Raw genomic sequence first — 15,161 nt, 5'->3', positions numbered from 1 at the left:
TGACTCAAGAGACAGGAACATATTCTTTCATCTTTAAGCTGCCTTTAATAGTTTTCACGTTATGATGAGTTCTTATTAAATTCATTCAATAGCTACTTTGGCTGTAAGCATGCAGTTTTAGAATCTAACATGTATTAAGTAATCTAGAAAGGGCATATCTAATGCTAAGTCTCATCTGACAGTCCTCCATGAAGGAGCTGAGCAACAGAGTGGTGCAGAAGACAGCCACCAAGTCCTAGTTCTTGCTGCTAACAGAATTTTAAAAAAATCAAACAGCTGCCTATTCCAGGTCAGGTTAGTAATAAATCATATCATAGTGACATGTTTATGATGCAGGCACACACGAGTAAAGAAAAACAAAAGATGGCTATTATTTCACACACTAAAGTTTTTATTTTGTTAAGATCTCTCAGGATTTCATTCACAATGACCACAGAGAAAAATAAACTCTGCCTTCTTGTGTCTAACACCAGACACTTCCTTCTATCTACATAACTAAAGTATTTACTTTCGACTCAGTAAGTTTCTGATACAGTTATCTAGTACATACATACCTTCCCAACCTATCAAATACTGGAGCACTTGGTTTGCTTACATTATTGAAGAACAAGTCTAGTTGAAATGTGTGTGGAGATGTCTCCCTGTAAATCAAACAAGGACAAAACATAGCATTTTTAACAATTAGTTCCTATAGTAAAACAAAAACACAGTAAGTACAAAGTCCTGAGCAATTCTAAGACCCAGAAAAAACATTCCCCATATTTAAATAACAAAAAAGCAAATGGCCAGGCAGTGGCAGCACATACCCTTAATCCCAGCACTCAGGAGGCAGAGACAGGTAGATCTCTGTGAGTTCGAGGCCAGCCTGGTCTGCAGAGCAAGTTCCAGGACAGCTAAGACAACACCACTGAAATCCTGTCTTAAAAAAAAAAATCAACACACACACACACACACACACACACACACACACACACACACACACACACACACTGGAACTTCAATCATTAAAATCAGTTAGATAGGAAGATAAATTTAATCCTTCTGCCTGCTACTTGGTATCTACCTTAAGCAACTGAGCTGAGCTCCTGCCTAGAATGTAGAAGGCTCTGGGTCCAATCTCCAACACCACAAACTTAAACACAATCTAAGGTAATTTGACTGTACCAGACTTTCACAATTGTAATGATTTAAAAAGTTAACTTTTTTATGTAAGATGATATTTATTTTTTTAATATTTTATTTATTTACTATGTATACAATCATCTGCCTGCATGCCAGCAGAGGACATCAGAGTTCATTCAAGGTGGTTGTGAGCCACCATGTGGTTGCTGGGAATTGAACTCAGGACATTTGGAAGAACAGTCAGTTCTGAGCCATCTCTCCAGCCCAAGATGACACATTTATAAAACAAACAGAGCCAGCAAAATGACTCACATGGTAAAAGCTCCTGCCACCAAGCTCAATAACCTTAATTCAATCCACTGGACCCATACATTGGAAGAAGAGAACTTTCTCCTGAATATTTTCCTCCAATTTACACACTCACACATACATACATACACACACACACACACCATGGCATACACAAACCCACATATCCTCCCCATAAAAATTAAGGAAGGAAGGAAGGAAGGAAGGAAGGAAGGAAGGAAGGAAGGAAGGAAGGAAGGAGGGAAGGAAGGAAGGAAGAGAACTAACAAAATCCAAAGCCAGATTTGGTAGTATGTGCCTGTATGCCCAGCACTTAGAAAGGTGAACCAGGAAAACTGCTCAAAGTTCAAGGCCAGCCTGGTCTATACACTGAAAACCAAGGCAGTGAGAAATGAACAAAATGGGCTGGAGAGATGGCTCAGATAAAAGCAGTACTGCTTCTTGCAGATGACCCAAGTTTGGTTTCCAGTAACCCACCCTGGGCAGGAAGGGAGGAAGGGGGAGGAAGGAGGGAGGACAAAGGGAGGGAGGGACATACAGACACAATTAAAAATAAAAATAAATCTTTAAAAAATACATCCAGGCGGTGGTAGCACATGCTTTTAATTCAAACACTTGCAAGGCAGAGGTGGACAGATCTCTGTGAGTTCAAGGTCAGTCTGGTCTATGAAGTTAGTTCTAGGGCAGCCAAGCTACACAAAGAAACCCTGTCTCAAAAAATTAAAACCAAACAAAAACTAAGTAAATAAAATTTAGGATCCTCCTTTCAGGACAGAGATATTACTGGGATTTTGCATTTACCTATATGATGGGGCAAGTCCTTCTGTGTATATGTTTGTCTTATTGGTTGATAAATAAAGCACTGCTAGCAAATAGGGAAGCAAGATAGGTGGGAATAGAAGAGGTGGAGGATTCTGGGAAATGGAGGCACATGTAGGACACAAGAGGAATAAGAGGTGCGGACCCTTTCTCTAGTAAGAGAAGATCATGTGGAGTTGGAGAGATGGCTCAGAAGTTAAGAACACTGGACTGCTATTCCAGAAATCCTGAGTTCAATTCCCAGCAAGCACATGGTGGCTCACAACAATCTATTGTGAGATCTGGTACCCTCTTCTGATGTGCAAGCAAATATACAAAAGAAAATTGTATATGTAATATAAATAAATAAATAAACAAACAAACAAATAAATAAATAGAGAAGACCACATGGAAATACTTAGATTAGCAGTTATGGGTTAATAATGAAGGCAGAGCTAGCCAACAAGAAACCACAGCAAACGGCCAACAGCTTCATAATTAGTATAGTGTCCCTCTTGTTCACGAGGCTTGTGGGAAGAATGCCCATTACACCTAAATATTTCTAAGCTTTACAGAGGGGGGGAAAAATTATAAAGTATGTTGCACGAGTATCATTTAATTACTTTTGAGCTTAAGATTCCAGGCTTCAGGATGGCTCATCAGGTAAGATTGCTGCTAAGACTCTGGAACCCACATGCTGGAAGGAGATAACCTGATTCCCAGATGTCTTCTGACTTCCACCCATGACGTCATGACACATGAAGGGACACATATATACACATAAATAAGCATGTAATAAAAATTTTTTAAAGATTCCCTACAGGTTTCTTCTTATGTTTGTACTATTCCAATAATCCTTAATTTTATGACTCTACATGTTAACCATGTATAAGTGTTTCTGGTACTTTCATATCTGGAGTTATTACAACATAAGGAAACATTCACCCCCAGCTAAGAAAACAGGGAGTATAGAGAAGACATAATAAATATTTTACACATAAATATTCTACATAATAAATGTTGTGGCGAGTGGCAGAGATCCACTTTTCCTGCTGTGGTGGCCAGCATCCACGATGTATATTCACAATCCATATAGTCCCCTCCTACATGGTACTAAAACATGTAACTCAGAGAATATAGTAAAACTAATTGTGTCACTTGTAGTAAATTACAGAACACACTATCCGAGGCTTCTTCCTAGGGACACTCACTTGCACACTACTCACTGCAGAGGAAGTGATGTGAGCAGGATCAATCTCCACCGAGAATACCTGCTACCAAGGAACTACAGCTGCCCACTGGCAGCCATGTAAGAAAGCATCCAAGCAAACCCTCCAGCCCCACCCTCACCCGAGACTGCCATTCCAACTGCATCTTGACTACAAAGATGAAGGCACTGAAGCAGCTCAGCCACTGGCAGGTCCTGACCCCCAGAAACAATGGGAGGAAGAAGTGTTTTGTGCTGCTAATCTATCTGTCTGTGTGGTGCTGGGGACTGAAGCCTCAAACACCCAAGACAAGCACTCTACCACCGGGCTACATTCCCTTTCCAGTATTTACTGCTTAAACTGTTAAATTTGCAGTCACTTGTTAGAAACAGATAATAGGTCACTCTTCTATCTTTTATCTATTTCTTTAGGTTTTTCGAGGCAGGGTTTCTTTGTGTAGCTCTGGTTATATCTGGGATTAAAGGATTGCACCACCATCACCCAGCCCAATAACAGGTTGTTTTTAACCAAGAGTAATGTAATTTCAGAGGACTGCTGGATACACTTCATTACCCCACCTTTCCCATTCTACATGCATCTCCCTTTCTCAGAAAACCAGGAGGAAGCATATAGGAAAACAATGAATTCCCTCCCTTTCTTTTTGTGTGGTGTGTGTGGATGTGTGTGTGGATGCATAAAGGCTAAAAGTGGTTAATTCAGGTGCCTTCTTCAATTTCCTTTCCACCTTACTTCTGTTTTTAAGACAGTCTCTTATAAACCTGGCGCTTGCCACTTCATCTAGAATGACTGGCCAGCAAGACCCTGGAACCCTGTTCTCAGTGCTGGGGTTACAGGTTCATGCTACCACTTTTCTTTTTAATCCATGGGTGCTAAGGATTGAACTCAGGTCCTCATAGTTGTTCACCAAGCACTTAACCAATTGAGCCATACCAGTTCCCCCTTTGTGTGTGTGTGTGTGGGGGGGTCACATCTCATGTAGCCCAGTCTGGTCTTCAAAGTGCTATGTAGCTGAAGATTCCTTTGAATGTCTGATTCTCCCAAGTTGTAGAAATACACACATGTCCACCACGCACAGTTAAAATTTTAGTTTAGTTTTTGTTCTTGTTTTTCCAGACAACATTTTACATAGCCCTTTCTGGGTCTTAAAATTTCTAACCCTCCAGGTTCTCCCTCCACAGTACTGGATCACAGGCATTATTTTATGCCATGCTGGGATCAAACCCATGGCTTCATATATGCTAGGCAGGCTTTCTACCAACTAAGCTCACTTTATCACTCCTAATTTTTTTTCCTATTTTTTTGAGACAGGATTTATCTGTGTAGTCCTGGATACCCTAGAACTCACTCTGTAGACCAGGCTGGCCTCGAACTCAGAGATCCGCCTGCCTCTGCCTCCTCAGTGCTGGGATTAAAGATGTGTGGCTATATCTACTTCTATAAATAACCAACAATTTTTCACAATTTGGAAGAAATGAACTTTGACCCTGAATCTGTTCCACAATATTCACCATGAAGTAGCAGGTTGAACTATTTTATATAATAGAAATGGAGTGCCGGGCGGTGGTGGCGCACGCCTTTAATCCCAGCACTTGGGAGGCAGAGGCAGGCGGATCTCTATGAGTTCAAGGCCAGGCTGAACCGACAGCCTCCAAAACAATACAGAGAAACCCTAAAAACAAAAAACAAAAAAAAAGAAAGAAATGGAGTTACAAATAGTATCAATAAAATGAAATAATCAATATATAAAACTAGTGCCTGTGCTATAAGCTTAAAGCTCTTTAAAAGACCACATTTAGGCCGGGCGTTGGTGGCGCACGCCTTTAATCCCAGCACTTGGGAGGCAGAGGCAGGCGGATCTCTGTGAGTTCCAGGCCAGCCTGGTCTACAAGAGCTAGTACCAGGACAGCCTCCAAAGCCACAGAGAAACCCTGTCTCGAAAAAACAAAAACAAAACAAAAAAAAAGACCACATTTATCATACATGTTCACGTTTTCACAGTCAAACTTCAACTTCTATCTCCAACCTATACAGTTAAAATTAGAAAATAATGATTATTCACATTACATAAAAATCAAACCTCTCTTTTATGTCAATTATTAAAGCTAATGTCAGGAATAATGGTCTTACATTTTATTTTCCACCTAACCCAAGAAAAAGAAATTAACATATAATCACTTGCTAATTCAACCAATGGCTCATTTGAAGCTACAAATTTATAAAAAGGCATTATGTGCAGGGTCTGGGGAGTTGGGTCAATGGATAAAATACCTGTTGCAAAACCATGGGGACCTGTGCTCACACGCCCATGCCCTCATATAAGCCAAGCATGTCTATAGCCACACTGGGCGCAGGGGTCAGAGGTGGGAGAACCCCAGGGGCTTCCTCATCATGCAGTGGAGCAGAACAGTTCAGTGAGAGGCACTATCTTAAAAAGTCAGGCGGAGAGCACGAGGAAGACATCTGACACTGACTTCTGCAGGCAAATGCACCTGCAGGTATACACACAGACATACAAAGTCACATGTATAGTGTAAGCTAGGCACAGCAGTTCACGTCTGTGGTCTCACCTACTCAGGAAACTGGGGTAAAATCCTACATTAAAGATTGGCCTGGACAACTCAATGAGACTGTCTCAAAATAAATTTTTAAGAAACAGGAAGTGAGGATGAGGACACAACACTGGAGAGTAGGTCAGTGGTCTTGAGTCAACCCCCACTACCCCTTAAAACAAGCAAAAGGAGCCGGGCGGTGGTGGCGCACGCCTTTAATCCCAGCACTCGGGAGGCAGAGGCAGGCGGATCTCTGTGAGTTTGAGGCTGGGCTGGACAGATAGCCTCCAAAACTACACAGAGAAACCCTGTCTGGTAAAAACCAAAAAAAAAAAAAAAAAAAACAAGCAAAAGTATACATTGCCTAGCATACACCCTGGGTCTAAACTTTAGCACTACCAAAAATATTAGAAGAAAAACCCATATGGCAAGATATGGAAGTGCACGAACTTAATAAAAGCACCCAGGAGAAAGAGACAGGTATCTATGAGCTCAAAACCAGCCTCGTCTACATAGTATGTTCAAGCTAGTCAGGGCTTCTCATTGAAACTCTGACTCAAAAGACATGCACACAGACACACACCATATTTAAGTTTGAAAAACAAATCCACAGAGAGCTGACTTACCCATATGCTCTGTTGTCAGGTAAGCCGCTATGGGCTCGTACACCTGGGGGTATAACTCGGACTTCATTGATATAAACCACGCATGGAAAACGAACGACATCTATATGAGAACTTTGCTATAAAAAGGAGGATGAAACATACTGTAAGTAAAACATTCTTTTTCAATTCAAAATACACTTTTTTATCATATAGTTTTCAGCTTAAAATAACAGCAACAATCTTAAAATCCAGGCATGAGGCTATAACTCAGTTAAGGCACATGTCATACATCTTCAAGACTCTGGGTTGAACCCCCATCATTGAAAATAAACAAAGTCCATATCAGTAAATACATCATTAAATTTTATATTAATTACAATGCTGCATAAATCACTTTCTAAAAAACAGCTAATGATGGGCCTGGAATGAGAATTCAGCAGTTGAGAATACTTGCTGTTTTTCCAAAAGGACCAGAGTTCAGTTCCCAGCATCTACCTCCAATAGTTCACAGAATAGTAAATATTTTTAAATAGCTGAGGATTTATTATGATGACAGTGTATGGATACATAAAACAGATATTCACTGATGAATAACATGGAAATGAAGGAGGCAAGCCTGGGCCATGCTCTTAAAAGGAAGGTTCTGACATTCCTTCCACCCTTTCTTCCAATATTCTGCTGCTTTTCTAGAACACAAATGATAAAATGAGCTACCATGGACAGTATAGGCAAGATTCTAAGGATGACAGAGTCTGAACCCCAATGCTATAAAACTGCCATGTCATTCCTAGGTGATTTTCAATTCTTTCCAAGATTATTTAAACAGAAAATCCTATTCCATGTAAGGCCAAAAACACAAAACAAAAACTTTTTTTTACAGTTATTATGCACACTTGAGCAGAACTGTCAAAGAACAACTTTAAATTAGGATAACCTTGAACTTTTGACCTTCTGCCTCTATCTCCTAAGTGCTGCAATTACGGGTACGTGCCACCAGGTCTAATTTTATGAGATAGAGCCCATGCCAGGCTGTGGTGGTGCACAGCTTTAACCCCAGCACTCAGGAGGTAGAGGCAGGTGAATCTCTATGAGTTCAAGGCCAGTCTGGTCTACAAACCACACAGAAGAACCCTGTCTCAAATTAAAAAAAACAAAAACAAACGAGAGAAAGAGACAGAGACAGGCCCAGGGCTTTATACATGCTAAGCAAGCACTGTACCAAATAAACCACGCCTCAGCCCTAAAATGTACTACTTATAAGCAGAAAATCTGTATTAGCTTCACCACCACCCCCAACACACAGACACAGACACAGACACACACAGACACACAGACACACAGACACACACACACACACACACACACACACACACACACACACACACACACACACGACAGGGTTTCACTGTCTTGTGTATCCCTCACTGTCCTGGAACTCGATCTGTAGGCCAGCTGGCCTGTCTCTGCCTCCTAAATGCTGGGGTTAAAGTATACCACCACCACTACCTGGCTTTCTGTTACCACCTGTATTAAAAATATATTGCATATTTCTATAAATTCAAGATTGGGCCGGGCGTTGGTGGCGCACGCCTTTAATCCCAGCACTCGGGAGGCAGAGGCAGGCGGATCTCTGTGAGTTCGAGGCCAGCCTGGTCTACAGAGCGAGTTCCAGGACAGCCTCCAAAGCCACAGAGAAACCCTGTCTTGAAAAACAAAAACAAAAAAAAAAAAAAAAAATTCAAGGTTGGCCCAGTGTACATAATGGGTTCAAGGCCAACCAGAACTACATAGTGAGATCCTGTCTGGGGAGGAGGGGCTTGGGGGGACCAGTGAATGAGGGAGAAGAGCTTTCTGGACAAAGGGGAAGGGAATGCATCAGAGGAAAGGAAACAACTTCAAGTTTCAAAGAACTAGGAGCACAGTTCATGATGACTTGAGGGCAAATGGGGGGGGGGGGTGACAGGGCTGGGGCTGAGCAGAGCACAACCAACAGGATTATAAAAACTGAGATCTCCACCCACAGCCAGAAGACAACTCCTGGTCTGTATCTCCACCTAGGATCCTTCACTAAACCCCAAGGGATATCTCCATTTGAATGTCTTCAGATACTGAACTCAGTCCTTAATCTGGTCACAAAATGCCTAACACATTGTCATACTTGGCTCCTTGTCCTCTCACCTAACCTTCCATCTATTTAATTTCCAAGTCGTAGGACTGAATGTCTGAACAGTTCTCGAGCTGTGGCAGCCCCGCCCACCATTCATTCCTGCTGTTCCTCAGTTCTGCACATGGTCCACAATAACCTCACTACAGAAGTAGGCTCCATGTTTCTTACTCAGCTCCACCCATTCTCCTACTGGGAATATAATATGGTCTTTCTAGAATAGAAACATGTATGAAGCCCTGTTTCTTCCTTCCTTCAACAAAGCCAAACTCCCAGGTCTTAGAAACCTGGCCTCTCTAGACTTCAAACCAAAATACTGTATGTGTGAATTTCCCTGACATGCCATGCTGTTTTTCAACTCCATGACCTCAATTATGCTGCTCTCTCTGATCAAACTCCCTCAAATCCCTCTGCTCCAACTTTCTTTAGGTGCCAACTTTCTCTCAAAAGCTAAAACAAGTCAGGATAGGTCCTCTCCTTGGTGTGCCCAAAGTCCCTTATCAACCCCATTTGTCTCTCTCTTTTGTCCCAGCCCATTAGAGCATATGTTTCAAGATTTACTGTAAATTCAGTATCTGGCATATTCATTTAATGAAAGGACTTAAGGTACCTACAGGCAACTTGTTTTAAAGAGTTAAACATAAAAACCCGGGCAGGGGAGATACTACAGTTGAAACAAACATGCAAGGAAGTCCTAGGTTTGATTCTCAGTACCACAGAAACTGGCAAGAAGGATCAGGAGTTTAAAATTCTATCAGCTAGCCTGCTAGCTATATAAGATTCTGTCTAAAAAAAATAAACCCTAAGTCAGGTTGAGACTGAGAGAACTCTGGGAAGGTTTATGATCATAAAGTGAATATGAATACACTGGTCAGATTTCAAGACTGTATTTTTCCACTTATCCACAGGAAGTCACTATCAGAATATTTGGGGCTGTCTGCCTGCCTGCCTGCCTGCCTGCCTGCCTGCCTTCCTCAGTCCATCTCTACCTGCCTTCTCTTTCTACACTCGCCCTGAATTTCGTTCATCTACTTCTATCATTTGAGCTGTCCTTTGTGCATAAATGATGTAGCTTCCAAAGTAAACCCTAAAGCAGTGGTTCTCAACCTATGGATTGAGATCCCCTTCCCAGGGGTCAGCTAAAACCATCAGAAAACACAGTGACTTACATCACAATTCAGAACAGTAGCAAAACTACAGTTATGAAGCAGCAACAAAAATAATTTTATGGTTGGGGTCACCACAACATGAGGAACTGTGCTAAAGTTTCGGAGTGTTAGGAGGGGGCGGAGGATCACCATATTAAAGGGTTGCCATTAGGGAGATTGAGAACCAATGCTCTAAATCAAAAGCCCTTCTAGATCACCCACCCCTCTCACAGTGAATTTGAACCACTTAGACAATATTAAAGAAATTTTTAAAATGCATACTCTGGAGCTGGAGAGATGGCTCAGTGGTTAGCTACTTTTCCAGAGGACCCATGACAGCTCATAACTGTCTGTAACTCCAGTTCAAGGGGATATGGCACACTCACACAGACACACATGCACATAAAATAAAAATTAAAAAATGAATAATCTAGCACCTTTGGAGTTTCTATAAAGAGTCAGAAGCATAAATCACAAGTGATGAGACACTTTTTACTGGATACCTTTTGTACAGTTTAAATTTGTACCTCATACAAGTGTTACCTAGTCCAAATACAAAAGGAATTTTTCTTTAAATGAAGCTCACCTTCATTCACGTTTGCTGTTATATGCTGTTAGGTGAAAAGAAACCACTAACCAGTACTGGGGAGTTTATACAGGGGTACATACATTCAGACATAAGTATATATGTATTAGGCAATTTGGAAAACATTAATATAAAGAAATCTGTTATTCAACTACAAAATACAAAGTACATACTAATTTTAATAGTTGGGGAGACAGATAAAAGAAATTAGCACACCAAAACGCATTAGCTAATTTACCAAATAGTCTGCACAAACTAACTTTAAACAATTCTTCTGAAATACATTACATGCACACTAGAGTTTTACCTTGCTTTTTGTTTGGATTTGTTTGGATGAATTTGTGTGTCATATAGTCCTGGATGATCTCAACCTTTCTATGTAGCCAAATATAATTTTAAAACTCCTGATCCTAATACCTCCACCTCCTGAGTGCCAGGCTCACAGCACAGGCCACCATGCCCAGCTGAGTTTGCAGTTTGATTTGCAATATTGTTTTGTTATGTTATTGGAACATCATTTCCTAGTAATCAAACAGTTCCTGGTCTGAAAACGGTAAACTGGACTTACAAAAACAGAACTGCTCATGTGAGGAAGCAACTGTGGGCAAGATCAAGGAGATAAAGAGAAAAGACTGTTAATGGCAGCTGGGTCTATGAAACTTTATGCGCTTCTGTACTTTTTTCTTGTTAAGCGTTTTAGTTTCAGTGTGCATGCGTGTGCACACAGATGCCCTGCATATGGAAGTCAAGGAACTCTGCAGTCAGTCAGCTCTTGCACATGGCTCCAGGATCGAACTCAGATGTAAAGCTCGCCTGCCCTGTGCTTTTATCCACTGAGTCATTTGACACTCTATTTTCTAATTCCTCTATAATGAAATTTAAATGTGCAGTGCCAATGGGGGATAGAGGAAGGCATTTCTCTAATTCCTCAAGCTAAAGTTGCAGGCAGTTGTGGACTGCCTGATGTGAGTGCTGAGAACCAAACTTCTTTGGTCCCTCTGCAAGAGCAACAATTGTTCTTAATCACTGAGCCATCTCTACAGCCCAAAGGATTTGTTTGTTCTCGAGACAGGGTTTCTCTGTGTAGCCCTGGCAGTCCTGGAACTCTGTGGACCAGGCTGGCCTCAAACTCACAGAGATCCACCTGCCTCTGCCCCCTGAGTGCTTGGATTAAACGTATGCACCACCACCACCACCCAGCTTATTTTTATTTTTTAAAACTACACATACTTGTATGTGTTGAGGGGAGTATGTGCTGGTGACTACAGGCACCTAGACCTGAACTTGGGTCCTGTGGAAGAGCAGTGCACACTTTTTTAAGGTTTATTTTAGTTTTAATCATATGTGTTTGCACATACAAGGAGAAGATGTTGTATCTCATGGAGCTGGAGTTACAGGCAGTTCTGTACCTCACATGGGAACTGGCAGCCAAATTCAGTTATGTGTACTTAACCACTGAGCCATTTCTCCAGGCCCATTTTTAAAGAAGTAGCAATACAAACCACAGTTTAGGTTTTTTCTTTTAAATATTTATCTTACGTATATGAGTGTTTTCCCTGCATATATGTATGTGTATCACATTCGAGGCATCACATATGTGCTGGTGCCCAAAGAGGTCACAGGGAGTATCTTATTCCCTGGAACTGGAGTTAGACAGCTGTGTGAACCTGGATCCTCTCAAGAGCAGCAAATGCTCTTAACTGATGAGCTATCTTTCCAGCCTGTTCAAATTACCATTTGTAATTCATCTAGAACCATCTGTATCCCTTTACGGATTCCTCTGTGGAAGTTTAATCAAACTTCTCTACCAAGTAACAAATTTCTTTTTGTTTTTTGTTTTTTTTTTTTTTTTTTTTTGGTTTTTACGAGACAGGGTTTCTCTGTATTGTTTTGGAGGCTATTGGTCCAGCCCAGCCTCGAACTCACAGAGATCCGCCTGCCTCTGCCTCCTGAGTACTGGGATTAAAGGCATGCGCCACCACCGCCCGGCTGCAAATTTCTTTAAAAGCAAAGCTTGTATTGCCCCCTCCTGCATAATGTGCCATATGTGTATTTCTTCCTACACAGTCCCACTGCAAAACAGGGCAGTGCCACTTTAGAGTCAGGAAAAATGTATACTGGTGTATTTCTTCCTAATAGTTATTAAGAAAAAAGCCTAGCCGGGCGTTGGTGGCGCACGCCTTTAATCCCAGCACTCGGGAGGCAGAGGCAGGCGGATCTCTGTGAGTTCGAGACCAGCCTGGTCTACAGAGCGAGTTCCAGGACAGCCTCCAAAGCCAGAGAAACCCTGTCTCGAAAAACCAAAAAAAAAAAAAAAAAAAAAAAAAAAGAAAGAAAGAAAACAGTGAATGAAGAAATGACAATTTTCCTAAATTAGATTAGTACTAGGCATGTATGCTTTTTTCTTTAAAAAATTTTTTTCTTTAAGACAAGTTTTTCTGTATAGACCTGGCTGACCTGGAACTTGCTATGAGACCTCAGTGGTCTCAAACTCACAAATTTTGATTTACCTACCTCTGCTTCCCAAGTACTGGGATTAAAAACATTAACACCAGAGCCTGGCAGAACAATCGAGTCTCTGTGAGTTCAAGGCCAATGTGGTCTATTTAGTGAGTTCTAGCTACAGAGTGAGTTCCAGCCAGGGCTACACAGAGAAATCTTGTCTTGAAAAACAAAAACAACAGGAAAAAAAAAATCAACACCATGCCTGGTTCTTTCTTCCAATTTTATTGTTCTCTACTCTACAAAGAGGTTTGTTCTGTTAACAACTATTGTTTGCCATTTTGAGTTTTCTTCAAGTCTAGCTGGATTAAAATTCAATAGTCACTAAACAGTGCTGTGTGACCCTCTTGAAATGTGAGGATATAAATAAATTCACTGTCAGTAGAATACAATAACCCAAAGCACCAACTCTTGGTTTTTACATGCCTATAAACCATTATATTGGAAAAAAACTTACCACTAACCCATTTCATTATTTCATGGGAGAACATTTTAAACAATTTCATTCAGATATTTATTCAATCTATATTTTCCTAAAAACTGGACATACAACTGAGAAAGAACATGAGTCTCATGGAACATCATACAAGAGCACACTCTATAAAAACAAAACAACTCCAAAGCATGGTTCTCTAAATGACTGAGTTTGCAGTGAGACAAAGAATATAAGGCCTGCTCATTTGCTCTTGTCCAACCCGAATTTCTCTGTGGACTTCCTTAAAGTTCATTTTTGTATGGCTCTTGGAAACTTCGTTAATAAGCTCCATTCAGTACATTCATTTTAAGTATCTGAAGGCCATTCGGAGACGCTCAAGAAAGTCTGTACACAAGACTTCACTCAACAGCCCTTTCTCCCCCTGAAAACAATAGACTTGCTTTCTGATGACAGCCTTTATCACAACTCCGCCCGCGTCGCAAGGACTCTCCGTGCAAAGGAGACTCCCGTAGGCATGTCACGCCCTAAGAAGCGAATCCCTTCCTAAAGTATTAAAGTCTTATGACCAACTGAGCGACATGCCTGCAGTTAGACGAGAGAGAGAAGAGAAGGCCTCGGGATCGTGGTTTCTCCACTGAAGCCATCAGAACCCGACACTGCTGTCAAAAGCCAGAAGTCCAAGCTCGCGCCTGAACCCCACCTGAAGGGAACCTGAGACCCAGGACCCTCCTCGAGACTCAACGCTGCCAGGACGAAACAAGCACGGCCAGCAGCCAGGCTGGCTCGCCCGAAGACGCGGGCCCCGAAGCAAAGCCGGGAAAGGCAGGGCCGCCGCCCAGGGCCACGGGGCTCGCACCGGGCTGGGGGAGGGGGTGTGGACCACAGGGTTCCCCAGCACCACCGCGGGGGGACACGGTCCCGACGACCCCCGACTCCACTGCAGGGCTACCCGAGCTGAGGGGCCGTGCCGAAATCGCGTCGCGAAGCCTTACCTCAGCGCTCGGATGTTTAAAAGTATCCAAAAATAGCAGCTCCATGGACGAGTCCACCGCCATGTTTGCAGCGGGCGGGGGACGGGGAGACGACTTCCGGGGCAGCTCTCCAACCTCCCGGGCTGAGGCTCGGGCGAGGGAAACACGGCGGCACTTCCGGTAAACAGGCCGCCGTCGCCGCCCGCCTCGGCCTATCGCATCACATCTTGCCGCAGGCCCCGCCCTCTCCAGCGCGGGTGAGGGCGCCCTCTGGAAGCCCAAAGGGGCGGAGAAAAGAGGGTAGGGGACTACGGCGTCTGTAGCGGTCCAAATCCGGTCGCTCGCCAGCGCGGCCGAGCCACGACGCTGCGAAGCAGGACGTTGAGCTCTGGCAGGATGGAGGATAGGAAGAAACTGTGCCAAGTCTGTACACACAGCAAGCAGCACCGTACGCCTCCAAAGAGGCATCAACTCCAAGCAAAAATATTCAATGGAGTGAATCTGAAAAAGACAGTGTTTTTAAAAAAGAACAAAAGAGCTGGGGCACGTGTTAGCCCGCTTTCTGGAGGAGGAAGCAGGAGAATTAAGGATTCAAGGCCAGCCTTGACTGTATTGTGAGTTGGAGGTCAACCTGGCCTACATGAGACCGTGTCGCAAAACAACGGGGGAAAGAGAAAAAAAAATTCTTGTCTCAGTCAACGAAAGGAATATTTTCGTATTTATAAAATGCAAAAAAAAAATG

General features: G+C 42.5%; 1 protein-coding gene across 2 annotated transcripts in view; it reads right to left on the bottom strand.

Annotated features, from left to right (window-relative positions):
* Virma (vir like m6A methyltransferase associated) overlaps positions 1 to 14,586 on the bottom strand; it is a 56,708-nt gene extending 42,122 nt beyond the window's left edge. For both annotated transcript variants that reach the window (XM_005066197.4, XM_013110427.3), the window contains exons 1-3: positions 14,441 to 14,586; positions 6,634 to 6,749; positions 555 to 641 (exon numbers count right to left, since the gene is read on the bottom strand). In XM_005066197.4, coding sequence (XP_005066254.2) covers positions 555 to 641; positions 6,634 to 6,749; positions 14,441 to 14,503 — 266 coding nt within the window. In that variant the 5' untranslated portion in view covers positions 14,504 to 14,586. The remainder of the gene's footprint in view (positions 1 to 554; positions 642 to 6,633; positions 6,750 to 14,440) is intronic.
* Between the last annotated feature and the right edge of the window lie 575 nt (positions 14,587 to 15,161).

Source organism: Mesocricetus auratus, unplaced genomic scaffold (assembly GCF_017639785.1).
Source record: "Mesocricetus auratus isolate SY011 unplaced genomic scaffold, BCM_Maur_2.0 Super-Scaffold_6730, whole genome shotgun sequence".
In the NCBI taxonomy this organism is placed as follows: Eukaryota; Metazoa; Chordata; class Mammalia; order Rodentia; family Cricetidae; genus Mesocricetus; species Mesocricetus auratus.
The sequence above is the reverse complement of the archived record's forward strand: the minus strand, read 5'-3'. Positions and strand labels throughout refer to the sequence as shown.